Source organism: Alosa alosa, chromosome 16 (genome assembly GCF_017589495.1).
Source record: "Alosa alosa isolate M-15738 ecotype Scorff River chromosome 16, AALO_Geno_1.1, whole genome shotgun sequence".
NCBI classification, from domain to species: domain Eukaryota; kingdom Metazoa; phylum Chordata; class Actinopteri; order Clupeiformes; family Clupeidae; genus Alosa; species Alosa alosa.
In genome coordinates, this window is record NC_063204.1 from 11,780,866 (window position 1) to 11,802,892 (window position 22,027).

At 39.5% G+C, this 22,027-nt stretch overlaps 1 protein-coding gene across 1 annotated transcript; it reads left to right on the forward strand.

Annotated features, from left to right (window-relative positions):
- The first annotated feature begins 1,151 nt into the window (after positions 1-1,151).
- LOC125309882 (interferon-induced very large GTPase 1-like) lies at positions 1,152-20,833 on the forward strand. Its single transcript, XM_048266998.1, has 6 exons — positions 1,152-1,294; positions 1,790-1,897; positions 8,957-9,035; positions 9,152-12,640; positions 13,655-14,681; positions 20,773-20,833. The coding sequence occupies exons 4-6, from the start codon at positions 11,758-11,760 to the stop codon at positions 20,831-20,833; spliced, it is 1,971 nt and encodes a 656-aa protein (XP_048122955.1). The 5' UTR covers positions 1,152-1,294; positions 1,790-1,897; positions 8,957-9,035; positions 9,152-11,757.
- Positions 20,834-22,027: the final 1,194 nt, after the last annotated feature.

Genomic DNA, 22,027 nt, shown 5'->3' on the forward strand with positions numbered 1-22,027 from the left:
CAAACTACTTTAGAGGAATGAAACTGCTCCAACACGTTTTAGAGTTAAGGTTAGCTGCCATCTGATTTGTTCCAAAGCTTTAGTCCTGGAACATCACGTAATGTGGAATCACAGAATTCTCTGAAGCAGTGCATTGCCTTATAATGAGACAGGCGAATGTATGGTGTATCCACAAAAGCGTCTGTCAGATAAACATTTCTTTAAAATGATTATGTTCATTCAACAAACAGGTGTTTTAAACTAAGGGTAAAGTGTAACTTTACTGATATTTAAATTGGAATGAATGGCATGCTCCATGCCATGACCAGTGTTGGGCAAGTACAAGATACTTAAAAATAATACGTATTAAAAAACATATTATTTATTACTTAGCCTACTGTGATTTCAAAGTAATTTGTTACATTATAATATTACTGTCTCTGAATTGGCGTTACACTACTATTGTATTACTTTTAAGTTACTTTTACCAAAATATCTAGAAATATGGATTTGGCATTCTAAATGCAGTTTATTATGCTCAATGCAACTCATTGCACTTCTAATGGAGGGCCTAGGCTAGGCTAAAGTTCGTAACGTTTTCCCAACAGCTCAACTAATAAACATAAGCTAGGCTACAAACACAATAGGGGGGGGGGGGACTTTACAGATAAGTGCCTTATTATTTTTTATTTCAACAACCTGGCTGTAGAAGTGCAATCCCAGACAAAGTTTAAGCAGGTGTTAATTCCGCTATTCCCATCGATATTCAGGCTGTCTTGCCTGTTGCCTCACACATGAAAAGTCCATGACAGCGCTATGCTGCAGCATAACTGCATAACATATTATGTATGTATGTGCACACCGACACAATGGAAATATTACATTACATTTACATTACATTACATTTAGCAGACACTTCTTGACCAAAGTGACTTAAATATGTCAGCTACATTACAAGGGATCACATTGTCCCCGGAGCAACTTGGGGTCAAGGGCACAACGGTGGAAGCCGGGAATTGAACCGACAACTTTCAGGCTACTGCACGCTAGCCCAGCTCCTTAACCACTACACTACCACCACCCCTATTACCATATTTGGGTCAGTAATGAGGGTGTTCCCCTATTTAAGTCCCAACCTGCAGGTGAGCAACCGAGCAGAAAGTGCTGCTGGTGCTCTTGCAACAGAAGGCTTCTTTTTCAAGACACTTATTGCATCAAATGCAATGTTTTGCTAATGCACCATTTTGACCTTTTTTTTTGCATTTCCTTACCTGATTACTCAACTGATTTCGCCTGAGAAGAAGATAAGTAAAAAGTAAGTTAAAATGCTCTTTTTTTATCAAAGTACTGTTACTAAAAAAAGAAAGCTCTCCATCCTTTGCAGTAGGCCTATGTACTTTCCTGATATGTTATTATCAAAATAGAATCTCCCAAAGGTGTTGAGGTCTGTCTTTGTTATTACAACAAACAAAAAAAAAGAATAATAACTGTTGCAGTGGTCAGAATTTCTCTTCTAGACATATTGGTTTTACCGTCTTTTTCATCATTCTCCAGTTCTGTATCTTAAGAGATAGATGCTCTCACAAAGGTAGAGCACTAGCCTACTAATTTTATGTGTGTGTGTGTGTGGTGTGTGCATGTGTGTCTCTCACAAAGACAGAGCACTATTTATTTTTAAAGCTGTCTCGGCATAAAATAGCTGATGATTTTAGTTTTATACCGGATTGCCTTAACAAATAGATAACATCTGTAGTGTATGTAAACATTAACTCCCAATCACAACCGTATAATTTGACATACATGTATCCAGGGCTGTGACTGGCTACGGACCAAAAAGCAGGAAAATCTATGGCATGCCTCGGAACTGTGCTGGTGCACAATCTGGCTCAGACTGGTCGAAACTGAGCAGTATACGCAGGTGAGGTCGTGGGCTAGCCAAAAACGTAAACATTAATACATCCTACATCATCTGTTGGTTTTTCACAATCCAACGATATAAAGTGCAAACTAGGCCTAGTTGGTGATGGCATATGGAAATTGCCAGTATGCATGCTACACAGAGTTCTGATAGGACTGTGCATAGCCTAATAAGCAGGCAAGATCGTGAAACGGCATCAACGCAGCCAGTTAATATGATCTTTCTTTTTTGTTTTCCACTCTGAACATGGGCAAAATGCACCATTGAGATCAATATGTTTTATATAGAGTTACCACAGTGCCACCTGTTGTTGTATAGAGTAACCTGTGATAACTCTCTACAAAACATATTGATCTCAATGGTGCATTTTGCCCATGTTCAGGGTGGAAAATAAAAAAGAAAGATTTGCAGAAGACAAGTCAAATTGGTGTTTTTAAAAAGAAGGGATCATGGAGAATAAAGAAAACAATATTTAAAAACATCTTTGTATATTCCCAAAAGGTGTTTGGGTGCTCTGACGATGATAAACAAAATGATTTTTCAGACTTGTGAGGTCTACTGTTCAGACCCTGAAGGGATTTCTTTTTTGTTCATTGCTTTTTTTGAGTGTTTCTACTTATCTCAATAAGGAAAATAAATCAAGAGCATATGTTGAGTACCAGTGTTGTGTGTAACGCGTTACAAAGTAACGAGTTACAGTAACGTAACTACTTTTTCGAGTAAAAAGTTGTGTAACGCGCTACTACTGGAAATTTGGTAACGTAACGTAGTTCCTTTTTCATATCGGTGCAACGTTACTTTTCCCATGGACAGATTTGACAGCGACGCTGCTTTCTCAGCTGCGCGCCTGCGCAATAGGCACGAGCTCCACCGCGGGCAGCCCTACGTGACAGAGGCTGGTAGCGTGAAGTGCAATCATAGCTCCACACGGTATGTGACAGAGGCTGGTGGCAATGAAGAGCAATAGCAAGCGAGACGCAGCCAACGCTAACTTCTGAGGGATAAAGGTATTCACAGTACTTCAAATTCGTTGAAACTAAGGGGAGGAATGTGAGTGTTAGTTGTAGCCTACACTGTGCCCTGATTTTGTCCACTGCCGTTAACTCAACTGCCAGCCTATTGATGCGATTTGCATTAGCTTTGCAATGAAAGAGGATAAGGCTATAAAATAAGCCCTCATATATTTTGTGTTCACCTACAGTATATGCCTAAGATGTATCGAGGCTATGTTATTTGATATTGTTTTATAGGGCTTTAGTGGTGGTGTTGAAGCCTATAAGCCCAATGTTTTCTTGTCAAGTGCTCCGTTTGTGGCATTTTTTATAATAAAGAGCACAAAAGAAATAGCTGTTATGTCCTCCACAGTAGAACTTTATGTAGGCCTACACATTTAGGAACAGATATTGGGTTCTGACCAAAGTCGAGTAACATAAATGTAACGAGTAACGTAAAAAGTTACTTTCCATAGAGGGTAACTAAGTAAAGTAACAAGTTACTTTTTTGAGAAATAACGAGTAACAAGCACTAACTAGACTGCATTTCCGGCGGGAACTGCGAAAGTGTGCTTGCCCTGGTCCGGTCACCAACGTGAGCAGACAGTGACATACGCTTATGCTGAACCTGGCTTGATCCAAGCATTCTAACAGTGCCTTTCAGTGTTGGAGCAGTGGCAATACCTCAAAAGCTCTATTCAACTATTGCCTTATGGGTGAATGCGGTTCGTTGGATTTTACCTGTGGCCTGCCTTCGAATTTAGCTTCTATGACTAAAATCAAATCAATAAATTAAAACAACAGCAGTGATTGGCTGCAAAATAAATAATGTCACGCATCTTGAACCTCTCAAACTGGGCTATCAGGTAACCTAGAGAAAAATGAAATTATGAAATAGGCATTAAAATGCTGCTTGTTTGTCAGGATACTTTTCACTGATTTATTTAAAAATATGAGCTATGAGTGTGAATGTTATATATTCCATCCCCTAATTCTGTTTTACTGGTTTATTTGACAAATAATCTATATGGATTTGCTCTATAAAGACCTTATGTCTGTTTGGGATTGTTTTGAGAGCCTATTGATGTATCTCAGAATAAAGGAATGTCCACAAATATTAGTGATGTTTTTTTTGTGTGTGTGAATGTATTTTACTTAACTCATTGAATGTAGCTGGATACTTATGAACGCATGTCTCTAATAGCCACAATAGGGAGTAATTTTAGCAACACCGTATTTTGTGTGGCCCATAACGACCCAGTGGATTATGAAAATGTGCCAAAATTCACATTCCTTGCTTGTTGTTGGTACATTAATCCCAGATTGCCACTTATCTGAGATGTAAGAGTTCATTATAGGTTTAAGGTCTGGGGGCAGGGATTTGACATTCTGTGACTTCTTCATTGAGGGCTTGCTTAGCAGCACTGTCCGGCTTTCTCATTTCCCCTCAGTCCAACATGGCCTGGGACCCAGCAAAAAACTACACTCAAGTTCTGGTTCTTTAGACGTTCTAGTTGATCAAGCTCAGCTTTGGTTGTACTTTTTGCGTGACATTAAAGCCTACAGGAAAGAATTTTAATTGCAATTTAATTTAATGCAATTTACTTTTTTACGATTAAATAAAATTAATTTATCCCTCTCACCCATAGTTTTCTATTTATTTACAAATGTACATAGGCCTACTGTAATTACATTTATACATAGCTATTCTACTGATCTTTATACTATTCATCCTGCACATAGACTTATTCTTACTACTCTTATAATGTTGTTTCTGCACTACAATGACACTGTTTCCACACTGCACATAGCTGTATGTTATGTACATATCTGTTATATATTTGTCATATTGAATATCCATATTTATTCTGTTTTATTATATTCTGTTAATACACTGCATATATCTATATTATTATTTCTACTATTATAATGTTACTACTACATCTACATACATTATTCTACTTATTGTATGTGATAACTGCTAATACACTGCACATATTTATATTTAATTCATATTACTCTAAACCACCTTCTGTAAATCAACTGTATACTACTGTCTACATTGCACTATATGTCTTGATCTGTCTCTGTATATTTCATCACCTTTCTATACTTTGCATCACATTGCATGCATACTGTAGCTACATGAATCACAGCTAAGATCCTTGGTTGCTATGAAGGCCAGTCGTTCTAAATGGATGGTTGCTATGGCCAAAGGCCAGCTATCTCTGCCGTTGTCACGCCGGCATATCCTAACTTTATCTTATTTTAAACATCTCTATTTTACTTAGCCTACTTCCATACAGTGACTCCCATTAAGAAGTGGCCACTTCATTCGTGCTTACCGTGATTCACGCAGCAACATTATTAAACTAATCTGTCACCATATGCCTATGCCAACGTTTGCAAAGAGGAGAATCTTTTAATTTGATTCACAATAAACATTACATTTAATGTACATGTAAACAATGAGTAGGCTAGTTTTGGTTGTTGTTGGTGGTGTTACTGCATCCCTTATTGTGGGGCAGCCGTGGCCCACTGGTTAGCACTCTGGACTTGTAACCGGAGGGTTGCTGGTTCGAGCCCTGACCAGTGGGCTGCGGCTGAAGTGCCCTTGAGCAAGGCACCTAACCCCTCACTGCTCCCCCTCGCCGCCATTGTAGCAGGCAGCTCACTGCGCCGGGATTAGTGTGTGCTTCACCTCACTGTGTGTTCACTGTGTGCTGTTTGTGTTTCACTAATTCACTGATTGGGTTAAATGCAGAGACCAAATTTCCCTCACGGGATCAAAAAAAAAAGTATATATACTTAGTTATGCCTACAATGCAAAATTGTTCCCTCGTGATTGTTAGACGCATTTGAAAACATCGCGACGTGAAATGCCACCACAAAACATTGTTTGTGAATCGGTCTTATTAGGAGTCCTCGCTTAAGCTGTCACAGACTCAGGCTCTACTTTTAGGGCTAAAATGCTTCCTGAATTACTCTTAGTAAAAAAAAAGGAGTCCTAAAGTTACGAGTGACGAAGTTACGAGTACAAGCATCTCATATCAAATGACCATGGCATTACGCATAAATCCCATAATGTTACAGCAACATCTCCTCCCTATGACATAGCTAGCTAGCTTCTAGCCACACAAGAAATGAATGATGTTAAATCTCCGCTTAGCATTCTAATAACAGAAGGGGCACATTTATGTGGACCACTACAACATGACTCATTATGTCTGTAACTCTATAAAACACTTACTTTCATAAAGGAAGCACACCATCCAGCACATACACATGGAAACCGATATTTTAGGTACTTGGCCACGAGCTCAAAACGTGTCTCTCTGAAGCTCTGTTCTAGAATCTTTGCTCTGAACGCTGTGTTGTTAGGCAACATCAAATAAACGAAATGAGAGTCTCTTCAAGGTATTAAAAGTGTACGTTTGATTACGAATGGATGTGTGTGGTTTGCAATTAGAATAAACAAGAAATAACATTTCCAATAATTTCCCATGATAAATTACATAATATTTGCACCTTCCTTACATGTGACGCTCACACCGTATTTCAAGTACACTAGTGAAATGTAATACAACGTTGCCACCTAGCATTCAGATGTAGGCTATTTAACATTAACGTGACATTGCTTGCTTATTCTTTCGTCAACTCCATGCTTTTAGGAAAACAATCTTTTTATCATAGTTCCCTCTTTATTACCAGCTCGTTTTTGTAACAGAGATAGCTGTTTATTGTCCCTAGGTTTACAGAAACACCTATTCATATTAATACCAGGGCTTTGAACCGGTTCAAGGAACGAAAACGAAAACCGGGAACTTTTTGTATTTTACAGGGAACAGGAACGAAACCGGAAACGTTATTATTTTTTATGTTCTGGAACAGGACCACTTATTTAAAAATAATGGTAACCGGTTAATACCGTTTTGTTGTCGTTCCTCAAAGTTTTCGTTGCCTAATTAACTAAAAAAAAAAAGTTATTATTATAAGTTATTATGTTAAAAATTATTTTCCTGCGCACGTTACCATGATGGCTGAGGTTCACTTCCTGTGTGACATCACATCAGACATTCGCTGACTGAATGGAGAGAGAGCGGTGGATTACAAAGTCTCCACTCCACATCTTAAATAAGAGGTAAATTACGATCCATCGTTAATTAAAACGCTCATTCCAAACACAATAACAATAGCTATATTTGTCGACTCCACGTTAATGATGGACTAGCGAACATTTGGCTAAATGGCGCCAACACCTCTGTTTGCCTAATGCACAGATGGCTTGTTACGGTATGAGTAGGCCTACTGGATGGCCTTTCCCCCCCGACAGTTGGAATTTGTTGTTGCCCGAGTGGCATAACCACGTGTCTTAATAATGTCGTTACGTTTGTGTGGAAATTTTCTCTTTTAACAATAAACTACACATTTGAAATAATTGTAGGCCTATTTTATTATTATTATTATTATTATTATTATTATTATTAATAATATAATTATTATTATTTAATAATGGTTGTAATATTATTACATTTGGTTTAAGCTGGATGAGAAAGATGTGACATAATTCTATAGCATTAAACAGCTGACAGGAACGAAATGAACCGTTCCGGGAACAGTATTTTTTTGTTCTAACCGGTTCGGGAACGTCAATTTATTGGTGGAACTCATAACCGGAAACGTTATAATTCCGTTTCTGTTCGGAACGAACCGATTGGAAAAAAAAATCGGTTCAAAGCCCTGATTAATACGTAGCCTATGGAGTGCTGCCAACCACTGTTCATTACGGCCCTACGGTCTTTACAACAAAACAACACAGTAAAACCTAAATGCCCGTAAACATATGCATTTGCATACTTGTAACATTTTTAATAATACTCTCCCATCATGATATTTAACAATAATGAAAAATTAATTTGAATACCGTCAATGTGAAAATAACTGTACTACGTCAGCAATAAATAGCTAATGTTCTCCTTACTATATCAGTTCGTAAGTCCATACTATCCCATGGCAGAGCAAGGATTTCATGATTGGGCAAGGTTGCCCGGAGACATTGTGGCTGCCCAGAGACATTGTGCATACTTGGAAGGCATTGTGATAGATGTACCAGTACAACTGCAAATGTGGAAGGTAATAGTTACCAAATACGGGTGGGTGGTTTGCCAAATGCTGAAAACTTTTGGAATGTTTTCTTTTTTTTTTAGCTTATGCACCCTCACATTGGAGTCCCGAGTTCAAATACAAAATTTGGTATCGATATGTGACGGTGTTCCTGAGATATGGACGACTTCCTGTTTCTGAGCTTCGCCACCGATTTCGTTTGGCTGTGACGGGCAAACGCTTTCGAAAATCAAAAATCCTTCTGGTAACTTTTGTGAGGCTTGGTCCAAGGATAATGTACGTCAAGTTTCGTGGCGTTCGGACCAAATTTGTGACCTGTGAAAATTTAGTTTCGCTTTCTGTTCAATCCAATATGGCGGACGAACAACACGCCCACCTGACGTCATCTTCGCGACCAACTTACACCGGTACTGACCGGACGTTTTAAAGTTGGAACGGTGTCCCTGTCTCAAAGGGCCTAGGCGCTAGAGCTGACAAAAAATTAGGGAGACGGGAAAAATAAAACTTAAGAAGAACAATAAGTGTGCTGCTTTGCAAGCACACTTAATTAAGCACTATTAACACTACTTTTTTAAAGTAACTTCCCCATCACTGTTGACTCTACAAATATGTCTTCTGAAGGCCTAAACAGAGCCCAGCCAAAAACTCCAATAACATTTTGATCAACTTTGAGGGACAGCTATGACCATGCATCACATCAAATGTGATGATTTTGCTACATACTATTCCTATTTATGTACCAGCATACAAAATTTGAGCCTCCTACATTGTTTAGTTATTGCACTATGGGCTTGTGAACTTTTACAAAAAAAGAGGCTGAACAAAATCGACACCCCCCTCCCCCCATAAAACTGGCTGTATCTTGGAAAGTATAGAGCTTACATAAAAGTAATTTTACAGTGTGTCTCCTGGGTAACATAGGTACACCTGGTAATTTTTTCAGATTTGTTTGAGACCTGCATGGGCCCTGGTTGAATTGACGTGGAAGGACCCATCTACTAAAACACACCAAAACAGTTAATGTAAGTAATGGCACAAGATGATAATTTACAGAGGAAAATACATAAATGCTGGAATTATATATATTATGCATGTGTGTTTTTTTAATCATATTTATCAATTTGTTTTTGTCCTACAGGAGGCGTGAAACAGAAGACAATTATTAGAGAAGAAGCTTGAAGACCAATTTCATTATATTACTGTTGGGATTTCAGGCTTTTTCATTAATTTGATATTGACAATTTCAGGCCATAGGCAAGATTTGCACATGCTATATACAAGGCTTTAGATGAAAAATACCCCCTGATAACATCAGCAGTTAGAAGATTAACATAACCATGCCACCCATCAGACAGATCAAAAGATAGAAACTCAGTTTTGAATTTGAGAGGTACTTGCAGGTCAGAATGGAGTCATTAAGTTTAGTTCAGGTGAAAGAAAATCTAATCGAGCTTGAGAATTTGGTCAAGGAGGGCAAAGATCAAAATGATGCTAAAGTCAAAGACATGGAGGACAAGATTCGCATTGCTTTGGATGTCCCAAGGGAAAGCTGGATAAACACTGGACAAACTCTGAAGGATGTCATAGAAAAAGTACATAAACTACTGGACGTTGTGCAGGATTCAACGGTCTCATCTGAGATTATTTCAGATAAGGATGTTCTGGAGAATGCATCTGGGGGTCTGGCTTTGGAAGGGGTTTACAAAACCAGAAATTCTGAAGACTTGCTAAAGAGAAGAGAACAACTTATTGAGATTCCAGATTCATTTTCACTTTCTGGTCCTGTGCAAAGTACCAGGTACGAGCAGAAAGAATTTTCATCCCACAAATCTGAAGCTGTTTATCACAAAGTAATGGAGAAACTGGGCCACAGCTTTAGCAGCTCATTGAACATTGGATTCAAAGGCTTTGGTTTTGGCTCTGGAGTTGAGAAAAATAAATCTAATGAGATGGAGCAAACCAGTTCAAATTTGCAAGAAGAGTCCTACATCCTCCACACAAAGTACAACTACGTTCCACTTGCGTGTGGCATTCTTCAGAAAGATGAACTCAAACTTTCCAGTGGAGCTGTTAATGCCCTCAGAGAAATTGAAAATGTAATTTTGCTTTCTAATGACCGCAAAACACAAACCAACACAATCAGAAGTTTTTATGAGAGATTTGGGTCCCATGTGAACCAAGGCCCTGTACACTTGGGTGGAGTTTTCTGGTGGAGAGCATCTTCATCAGGCTTCAGAAGTAATGATGTGTCAGAGATAAAACAGCTGATCTCTGAATCACTGAATGTTTACTCTAGTGCTGGATTTGGATTTGGTGCACTGTCTATCTCAGCCAAAGTAGCAACATCCTCCACACAGCTGAGGGGATCTCTTACTGGGAAACACAGAGAAGACCTGATGAGTAATGTACAGCTGTCAGTCAGTAAAATGGGTGGTCCTGCTGAGATTGACAACCACTTGCAGTGGAAAGTCCTTCTTACTGCTAATAACAGAACTTGGAGTATTATAGACAGAGGAACAACCCTGACTCCTATCTGGGAGATACTAATGTCTTCTCACAGAGACGATTTCAATGATGTGTCCAATTTAGGCAGAATATTGATGGAAGCATATACAGACATCACTGGAGAAAATGTGGAAGAGGTGTGGGGGGAAAACATTCTTTCTGAAATGGAAAAGGCAGAAACTCTGATGCAGTCAGTAAAGACCTGGAGTGCCACTGACTGTGATTCTCACTTGGCACAGTTGTTGGACTTCAAAACCTGGCTCTTTGAAAAAACAAGATCTCACAAAATCTGGCTGAAATGTCTCTCTAATGAAATACTTCAAAATTATCTGTTTGAAGTGGCTACAGTAAACAGCAAATCCACTGCTGTAAATTTGAGATGTCTGATACGCTCTCTTTTGGAAGATCATTTTAATGAAGTGGAAAACTTCCAAAACAGAAGAGAACTTATGAATTGGGCATACCTAACAGAGGAAGACTTGAGTAAACAAGGTCATGTGTCTCATTTCTCAGAACTAGACAGAGTCTTTCAATGTGCCAAACAAAAACTGGGAGACAGCAGACTCATGCTTAGTTCTGCTGAACAAGAACACAATGCAAAGATGAAAACTACAATGGCTGTAACTCTCTCTCTGAATTCATTTTGTAAGACTTTGCAAGAAAAAGAAGAGAAGGAAGTTGAACTGTTGGTCCTGTCCATAATAACAGTTATAGGATACAGTAGTGAACACAAAACATTTGATCATATTCTGGATATAAATGAAATCACATTCCTGCAGTCTGAACTGCAGAGTGCATTTAGCAGGTACACCTCTCTAAAAGAACAGTGTTCCATTAGGGCTCAAGCGTACCTGTTGCTGACAGCTCTGACTGTGTCCACTGACAAAGAAATCCAGATTTCACCAAAGGCAAAAGAAGAGAGACTACAGGTAATACAGACACAACTAAAGAACAAACTTTCACTTCCCCCTAAAGTTATGGAGAAAAGGCACCATGATTGGGAATCACTGGAAGGTGCATTAAATTCCATCATAACAGGCACCAAGATGAGTGATGGAAGTACAGTTGAGGAGGTATTACGTCAGCTGGAAAATATATCAGTGAAAGACGTGACACCTTTATCGGAGCTTCAGAAAACAGATGAAAAGAATACAGCACTATATAACAAAGGTGAAAAAACAAGAAGCTTTATGAATTTGCTTAAAAAGGTTGGGCCTAGAAGACTTTTACCCTAAAAAGATGACAAAATCCAGGGTTCTTGTTATGGATGAGTTATCTTTGAGTGTAAAAGAGCCGCAAACAGAGAAAGACTTGAGTTTCCTTTATCTCTATAAACTCATGACATTGGACTACAGAGCCAGGTATCTATTTGTAAAATCAGAAGAAATTAGCATGGATTTCGAGGAGGATGTTGGAAATGTTGAGGATGATGGTGATGACTTCTTTGATTGTGATGATAAATCAGATATGGTGATGAGCAGCAAACAGGCCCAGATACACCCGATGGATTTGCACATGGCCATTTTCCACTGTTCCAGTGACTTCTTGCGACAGTACATTTTCACAAAACTCTCCACTTGTCAGTTTAGCCTACCCTTCTTGGTACCCAACCCCTGTACAGATGAAGTGGAATTCCCTCTCTGGGCACTCCGACATATCAGGAAAACTTGGCACAGCAAAACTGCGTCTGACACCAGTGGGAAGTATCATAACAGACAAATGTTCAACACACCTGTGCCAATTATTTCCTTTATTAGACTAGGAGTTTCTGATTTGAACTCCAAGTCTCAGATGTTGGATGGTCTCATTAGCAAACAGAAGCACAGTGTGTTCTTCCACCGTCATTGCAAAGGCAGCACTCCAGATAGCCTGCTCATGAATGGAGTTGTAGAGATTGCATGGTACTGTCCTGGAGGGAAGAAGGATGACACATTTCATGATTGTGTGGCCTTTCTCAATCTTCATGGTAATGCAGAGGAACATCCAAAACAACTTGAGTTTCTTCAAGCAGTGAGTACTGTCAATGTCCTTCTCCTTTCAGAGCATTCTATGAGTGAAACTGCCAAAAAGATTTCCCAGGATTTGTCCAAGTCTCCCGTCCCCTTGATTTGCTTGTTCTCAGGTAAGGACAAAATTCACCAGTCAAAAAATCCTTCAAAGGTGAGGCTAGCTGCAAAGAACAGGAATCAGGCTGAATTCACAGAGGAACTGATTTCAAGTATCAAACAGTGCATCAATGAACGTAAGCAGACTGCAAGCATTGAAAGGTGTTGTGAAGAGGCAAGGAGACTACAGTTCAAAGTGGATGAGGATAAACAGTCATGTCAAGATGGGCATGCCATAGCCAAGACATTAATGTGCCTTCTAAAGGGTAGTATGAGGAATAATTTATCCACCCTCAAGGCGACCATTTTACCATTGCAAGGCAAACTGTGGCATGAATGGTGCACAAAAAACAAAGAACAATATCGACTTCAAATTAAAAATGAAAGTATTGCAATGAAGATGAGTGGAATCCAATCTGAAATGAGAAATATCCGGCAAGGACAATTAAATATGGCCACTCTCAATGACTTCATGAGGTCATTCCTGGAATGCTTAACAACACCTGCTCAGTTTGAAGACACACACCTGTACACATTGCAGTGGCTCAGAATCCTCTTGGATGACCTTACCACTGATGAGCTGACATCACTTGAACAGGACTATCACTCAACATGGAGAAAAATGAAAAATGTACCAAAAGGTAAAGATAAAGCATTATATGTAAACCCACTGCAAAATAAACTGGACAGCATAATTGACAAAATGGCTGCTACTACAGTTGGAATTCAGCATATCATGAGAGAAGTCAGTCAACTCTATGAGACCATTCAGCTGTCCACAAAATCCCATAAAAACAATGCGAAACATGCCACACTTCCAAAACTAGGAGTGAAAATGCTGATTTCTGGGTATCCTCTTGAACTAATGGATGGAGATGCTGCCCATGTGCCGATTACATGGATTAATGCTGTCCTGGATGAGCTCATCAATACCCTTAAAGACAAAAAGGTGTATGTTTTGTCAATTCTGGGACTTCAAAGCTCAGGAAAATCCACACTGCTGAACACCATGTTTGGTCTTCAATTTGCAGTGAGTGCTGGAAGATGCACCCGTGGTGCCTTCATGCAACTTGTAAAAGTGGACTCAAGCATCAGAGATGAACTGGGATATGACTATGTCCTCATTGTGGACACAGAGGGACTCAGATCTCCAGAGCTCAGTACAAACATAACACTGAACCATGACAATGAGCTTGCCACCTTCATCATTGGAATTGGTGACATGACAGTTATCAATATCATGGGGGAGAACCCTTCTGAGATGCATGACATTCTTGAGATTTGTGTACAGGCCTTCTTGAGAATGAAGCAGGTTAAAATCACACCTAGTTGTATTTTTGTGCACCAGAATGTTGCCGAATCTTCAGCCGGAGATAAAAATATTGAGGGTAGGAGACGACTCCTGGAGAAACTGGATGAAATGGCCGAAATAGCAGCAAAACAGGAGAATGCTGCTGATATCACTTGCTTCAGTGATGTAATACAGTTTGACATTGAAACGCAAGTGTTCTACTTCAAAAATCTTCTAGAGGGAGACCCTCCAATGGCTCCACCAAATTCTTCCTATAGCCAGAATGTTCAGGAACTCAAGAGCAAGATTCTCGGAGTTGCATCATGGCAAGAGAAAAGTTCATTTCCCTCACTTTCACAACTCAAAAACAGAGTGTCTGACCTTTGGACAGCACTCCTGCAGGAGAACTTTGTGTTCAGCTTCAAAAACACAGTTGAAATGATGGTGTACACTTCTTTGGAACATAAATATTCAGAGTGGACATGGACACTGAGGAAACATTCACTGAACCTTCAGACTAAACTGGAGAATCAAATTGGCAGCAACTTGATTCAGGATGTGACCTTTCCGGATCTGGCAAAAGAGTTTGACAAAGTCTACAACCCACTGAAGACTGAGATAGAGAGGTATTTCAGAGAAGACAAAAACAAGGAGACCCTTGTGAAGTGGAAGACAAATATTGACATTCGCATTGTAAACTTAAAGAGTGAGCTCATCGAGGGGACTGTGAAGAAATGTAAAGAATTACTGACCTCAAAGCAAAACAGGTCAGAACTGGACAAAAAAAGGGCCAAATACACAGATGAGTTGACTAAGCAGAGCAAACTGCTGGCGTCTACACTTAAAGCAAGACACCTGACAGATGAGCAAATGACCGAGGAATTTCAAAAACTCTGGGTTAGCTGGACAAATGACGTGTTGAAATCACAGCCACCTGAGGAAGCACTAAATGTGAAACCTATAGTAGAAAAGGTCCTCCATAGGCACTTCCAGAATCAACCAAAAATCTTAGAAAAACTAAATGGAATGAAGGAATTTCATTTTAATGCAGACAAACACATTAATCAAAACATCATCAAAAGGCATTTGCAGTGGTTTTGTGGCATTTTCGACCAGGTAAATGTTCTCAGTAGAAATACTTCTCATACAGTGAATAAATACATCACTAGCAAGGAAAATGATAAGAAGGACTTTGACGAAAATTTCATCTATGAAATTTTATCAGACATTGATAAAAACGATTGCTAAATTTGAGGACACGCCGGAGCATCCAAAATTAACCAACGAATTTAAGGTGGACTTGTCAATTGATCTTTGCCTGAAAAATGTTCCAAAACTTCAAGAGATGCATTACAAATTCAAGACTGCGAACCAACCTCTAACATATCTACAAAGTCAGCGTGATGCATATTTCCAGTCTTTCAAAAACTACTGCAAAGGAGCCAGCTCTGTGACAATATTTGTTGATTTTCTCTGTAAGCACATCACACCAGAGGTTCTGAATGCCGCAACTAACAAAACCAGTCAGCTGATAGCAGATACTATGACATCTGATAATCCAGCTCTCAATGGCAACCGATCAAACCTTGAAAATCATATCCTGAAACATCTGGCAGCTCAGGAGAGCTTTGCAATGTATGAGGAGTATATTGATTCTCCAAAGAAATTCTTTGAAAGATTCATCCGAGAAAACGTCAAAGAATTTTGTGATACTGGAAAGCTGGACACATTCTATCAGGACAATCTGAAAAGCATGAAAAATCTGATATTATCAGCAAGCACAGTCGTAACTACAGAAGTGGTTGAAAAGAAAGGCAATACCATTCTGTGGCTTGACCTGTTTTGTAGAAAGGTGGGAGAGATAATAGTTATAAAAAGAGATGAATTGCGCAGCATTGAAAATGAAGAGATCACAGACTGGTCGTTCCTTAAAGACACAATTGCCAGATCCGTAGAAGAAACTATTAAGAATAAAAAGATGGATGTGACGGCTTTGAGAGAGAAACCCACCACAATTCTGTGTGAGCAGCTCCAGGGATGTTGGGCACAGTGCCCTTTCTGCAAAGCCATCTGCACGAACACCATCCCCAATCACGATGGAGACCACAGTGTTAAATTTCATCGCTCTCAGGCTCTGGCTGGTTGGTATAAAGTTGGAACAGACAATTTTGTCATAGATTTCTGTACCACAAAAGTAATCAGTGACCTAACATTCATCAAGGACAATGATGAAGAAATCCCCTATAAAACATACAGAAAAGCTGGACCCCCCTACAATAAATGGAGCATTACTGGAGATGGCATTACTCAATGCTACTGGAGATGGTTTATTTGCAAGTTTCAGTTAGAAATGGAGAAAAAACATGAGTGTAGATTTACTGGCCATGGACAAATCCCTGATGAATGGAAAAAGCATACAAAAGAATCTGCATTGGCAGAGTTACAGTAGCTTGGCATACTAGTTTAACTGAGTAGGCTATTGAGAACTTCTGCAACCTGAATTTACTCCACCACTATGAAGTAGACAGATGTCTCAAATAAATTAGTACAAATGCTGAGGAAATGACACAATATTAATAGTATGGGGTGAAGGATATACAATATGACTTTTGTGTAATCTGCTTACTATATCATAAAGAGGTAAAATAGTAACAAAATTCTGATTAAGACCCAGTCTAACGCTGTAAAAGATATATACTACCTTCATCAAATTTTCAAATGTACTCAGTTTCACTGTTGATTACTGAATTAGTCAATCAAGTCTTGGATGCTAAAGATGTTTTCCTATACTAGAGCCTCTTTTCAATAAATGTTTACTTATATTTACTAAATTTTACTAATTTAATATATTTTTAAAAACTGCCGTTTATTTTACACAGTTTGCCTACCTAATATCGACTACTAACATGTTGGGTAAAAGGGGGCTGGAAAAATCGTCACCAGAGAAAAAGAAACCGAAGGAAACTTTAAGTGTCTCACCAGACCTGGATGATGCTATCCTGAAGGCTATACGTGTAGCATTAGCAGAACAACAACAACACTTTGATCCTGCTATTTTATCTGCAGTCAAAGCAGCAATGGACAGTGCGGTAATACCACAGCTATCTGATTTAAAAGTTCAAGTTAAGCAGACGAATGATGCTGTGCAGAACGTGGTGGCTGATGTTGAGCACCTGGGCAAAGTGGTGAAAAAAAGCCAGAATAAAGTTGACTCGCTTCAAGCTACTGTGCGCGCTAACAACCGAGATGTGCAAGAACACAGTGAGCTAATCGCTGCCCTCAATGATAAAATCACTGAAATGGATGACAGGAGCCGGAGGAACAATTTAAGACTGGTGGGTTTAGCCGAGTCCGCTGAAAGCTCAGATCCAATTGGGTTTCTGAAAACACCTGCCACTATGGATTCCCTCTCTAGCTGGACGCGAGATTAAAATTGAGCGCGCACACAGAATGTATGCGAATGAGAGGGCAGACAACCGTCCACGCACGCTCATCTTTAAATTGCTGGACTATGCTGACCGCCAGGCTATCTTGAATGGGGCTCGGGAGGTCTTCCCTATTTCCCATGATAAGCAAACCATGTCCTTTTTCCCGGATTACAGCGCAGCAACGGGCAAGAAGCGAATGGCGTTTAGTGATATAAAAAAGAAAATGACCAATGAAGATCATCTTCTTTTCTTTACTTTTAGAAGTCTTTAACTTGGGGGATACAGTGTGCACATCTTTAAAATTACTGAAAATGAGGGGCTCAATGTGTGCATCGCCACAGATATCTTTACTTAATTTTTACTCATTTTATGGGTGACATCAATATAATTAGTACAGCGGCTAAGGCCAGATTTTTACCTGAATCGTTCAGTTTTTGCAGAAAGCACGAAACTTGGTACAGGTATAGTACTACCCCTAGTGATCAAAAATTGAAATGGCCAAAATTGAAATATGCCCTTTTTTTCTACATTTATAATGCTATGCTGCTTTTAACACATAATATGACATGTCTACAGCCATCTTTCAGCATTATGAAATACATTATGTGACAATCATGCATAATTAAAATGGCAGACATGTTAGATTTTAAGGAAGTAGCCATACATTCTGACACTGAGTCAAAAACTGGGGTGCGTTTGGGCTATGTGTGAAGTTTTGACTGTGTGACTAAACCCTGCACTTGCCTGGGCTCAATCCTTCTAATTTATAGAAGGCATAGCAGTGATAATCAAATTCATGGGAGCGAATGGTCTCACCCAAGGAAGTGTGAAAATAGAGAAAAGTAGGGGCCCTAATACTGATCCCTGATGCACACCTGTGGTGAGGTCATGTGCCCTTTAAGGTAGGATTTAAACCAGACAAGGGCTTTCCTAGACATTCCAGTTCAGATAGTGTAGAAAGGAGAATGTCATGGTTAACAGTAACTAAGGCTGCAGCTAAGTCTAGTAGAATGAATACTAATGACTTAGCAACTTAGATGAGGACTGTCAATGCTTTGGTCACAGACCGAAAAGCAGTTTCAGTGAATGTCTCTGACCACACTGTCAGACTTCATGAAGGTGGCCTGATGGCCTCTGGAAGGACCTATGCTCACTGCCCAGCACTGTGCAGCACAATTGGCATTTGCCATAGATTACAAAATTGGCAGGTTCGCCATTGACGCCCTGTGCTTTTCACAAATGAGACCAGGTTCACCCTGAGCACATGTGACGTTTAAAGATGTCTTGGAGAATGTAATGCTGCCTGCAACATCATTCAGTATGGCTGGAAGGACGCACACACCTCTACGGGCAAGACAACTGCACCCTCACTACTCTTAGGCATCAGGATGAAAACTTCAGACCCATTGTCTGACCCTGTATTGGTGCAGTGGGCCCTGGGTTCCTCCTGGTGCACAACAATGGCTGGACACATGTAGCGAGAATGTACAGGCAGTTCCTTGAGGATGAAGGCATTGATACCATTGACTGTCCCCCCCACACTCCCCTGACTTAAATCTGATTGAACACCTCTGGGACATTATATTTTGGTCCATCCAACACCGTCAGGTTGCACCACCGACTGTCAAGGAGCTAAGTAATTCCCCAGGACACCATCCGCCATTTCATTAGGAGCATGCCCCGATGCCATCAAGCATGTCGGGGCCATACAAACTACCGAGTACCATCATGAGTTGCTGCGCTGAAATTCAAGCAAAATGGACTAGCTTGCCGATTGAATTCTTTGAATTCAGTCCTCTGTGGATTGATCATTTTCATTCCCAAATAACGAAGTCGCATCCTTTTGTTCCTAACATATTACCCAGTCCATATCAGTTTGAATCCTACCTCACAGGATGCTCGTTTAACGTATCATGGCTTGGATTGGACATCTGTCCGCACCTCACCATCCCACCACAGGGGTCCCCCAGGGCTCAGTACTGGGCCCCCTTCTCTTTGCTATCAACAACACTTCTTTGGGACAGATTATACATTCGCACAGCTTCTCATACCACTGCTATGCAGATGACACATAGCTTTATCTGTTCTTTCCACCTGATGACCCCTTGGTCTCGACACGGACCACGGATTGCCTCTCAGACATATCTTCATGGATGAAGGCACACCACCTCCAGCTAAACCTTTCAAAAAACAAACTGCTGGTCCTCCCAGCTAAACTGCTCCCACCTACTCGAATGCCCTCATACAGGCATTATATGCTACCCCCCAACCGTTGCGCTCTTCAGACAAACATTGTCTAGCTCTGCCACTGGTACGCTCAGGTCAATCCAAACTTTTTTCATTTCTTGTTCCTCGTTGGTAGAACACGCTACCAGTTCCTACTAGAGCAGGGACATCCCTCTCCATCTTCAAAAAACTCCTGAAGACCCAGCTCTTCAGAGAATATTTTCTCTCATAGCACTACTTACAACTAGCTAATTCTAGAACTTACCACCTGACTTGACTGTATAAAAACAGTACTCACTTATGCACTCTTCTCTATTGTACTCTACCTTTTTGAATTGTTTTAAATTGTTCTAGAATTGTTGAGAGAATTGTTTTAAAAGCATTAAACTGTTTACCAGGTTGTAAGGCGCTTTGGCTAAAAATGCGTCAGCCTAATGTAATGTAGATATCCAGCATGATGTTTTTTCCCCATTGAAATCTGATGTGTTTTATTTTTTAAAGTGTATTTTTTTGAGCAGTGTATAGTAAGTAAGAGTTAAGGTTTGCTCAGAAAGAGAAGAAGGTAGAATAAGGATGTATTGATGATGTAGGTAGTTACTTCAATTAACGAAGATATAGAATAATTGGCTTATTTTCTTACACATAGTGGCCATATTGGAATCTTACCAGATTATACTTGATGCCTTGTATATTATTGAGGTTGTCATGTGATAAAATGACTGTTCAAACTTTTAAATTGTTTTTGAATGATATTTCTATCATGAATGACAATAGAGATGGTCTATATTTTCACATTTGGTATCCTCCATATTGGATTTCAAAATGGCCAACATCAAGTTTGTTTGGAAATCCTGTCAATAGCTTCCTTGACCCTAACAATTGAGTGCTAGAACTTAAAATACTTTTTTATCTTGTTTAATTTTGAAGTTGTATCAACAATTCTATTAAGAATGGTAGCCATATTTGAATTCAAGATGGCGGCCACTAGGGGGCGCTATGTGTTGGGGTCCATTTCAATTTTTGATCACTAGGGGTAGTAGTATAACTGTCCCAAGTTTCATGCTTTCTGCAAAAACTGAACGATTCCGGTGCTTAGCCGCTGTACTAAATAAGCTGGAATGTCAAAGGCCTCAACTCACCAATTAAACGCACAAGGGTTTTAGAATTCCTCCAACGTCACCATGCATCCATTGCTTTTCTCCAGGAGACGCACCTACGACAAGGGGACGTCCACCGTCTCCAGAATAGGCGTTTTAAGGTGGTAGCACACTCATGTGCAAACACTAAATCAAAGGGCGTTTTGATTCTTGCAGACAGAGGTTTACAAATAGATTTGTAGAACCATGTAGAAGATATGGATGGTAGATTTGTTTTGTTGGTTGGCAAGTTTAATAACACACGTTTACTTCTTTCTTCCATATATGCACCTAATGATTTTGATTCAACATTTTTAGTAGTAGTAGCCTGTTAAAATTTCCTGACACTGAACTTATACTGGGTGGTGATTTTAATTCTGTTATAAACCCTGCCTTGGACCGGTCTTCAGGGAACACATATGGCTTAGCCTCCTCAAATGCATTGAATACTTTTATAAAAGATTTAAATTTAGTAGACATATGGCCGCGTAATAATTCGAAAGAATTCTTACTTTTACTCAGCCAGCATTGATTACATCTTTGTCTCATCTTTGTCTCATCTACTCTAACGAATAATATTATGCATACTAAAATGCTGCCTATCCTCTTATCTAACCACTCCCCCATTCTTTGCAACTTTCTCCCTCCTTCCCCCTCCTCAAAATTGAAAAGATGGCGATTTAATACTTGTTTGTTAACCAATGCAGATTTTTTGGGAAAACTGAAAAATCACCTTGTTGATTTTATTGAGCTTAATAGAGACTGTAGCAATCCACAGCTATTATGAGAAGCATGCAAATGTGCTATACGAGGTTTTTGCATATCTTTTTCATCTTTCCAGAAGAAAACAAGAAATAAAAGATTCTCTGAACTTGAACAAAAGGTGGGAATACTTGAGAGACAACAGAGTGAACAATTTTCAGAAGAAAGGGCAAACTCTCTTTCCATTCTAAAAACAGAATATAACGCGCTATCTCTTCAAAGATCAGAATTCATTTTGCATAAAACTAAATTGAAATATTATGTTCATGGGGATAGGCCTAGCCGACTTCTTGCCTGGAGGCTAAAACAAAATGAAGCAAGAGTGTCAATAAATGCCATCAAAGACAAAGAGGGCAAGATAATTACTAATCCTGTGGGGGTGAATAATATTTTTCGTTCTTTTATAAAGACCTTTATGCTTCAGATACTAATTTTAATCACCAGAAATGCACAGACTTTCTCAATAGGTTGTCATTACCCAGGCTTGACCCCTCTGACTCTGATTTCCTTGAAGCACCTGTAACATTAGAGGAACTTAAGAAGGCAGCTGAATCACTTAAT

Excerpts from the sequence above, each read along its gene's own strand:
- LOC125309882 (XM_048266998.1), top strand. The coding sequence starts at position 11,758 with ATGACAAAATCCAGGGTTCTTGTTATGGATGAGTTATCTTTGAGTGTA. Across the intron at positions 12,641-13,654 it reads CTTGATTTGCTTGTTCTCAG|TGAGTGCTGGAAGATGCACC; the intron begins GTAAGGACAAAA and ends TTCAATTTGCAG. Across the intron at positions 14,682-20,772 it reads CTGACCTCAAAGCAAAACAG|GAGACGCACCTACGACAAGG; the intron begins GTCAGAACTGGA and ends GCTTTTCTCCAG.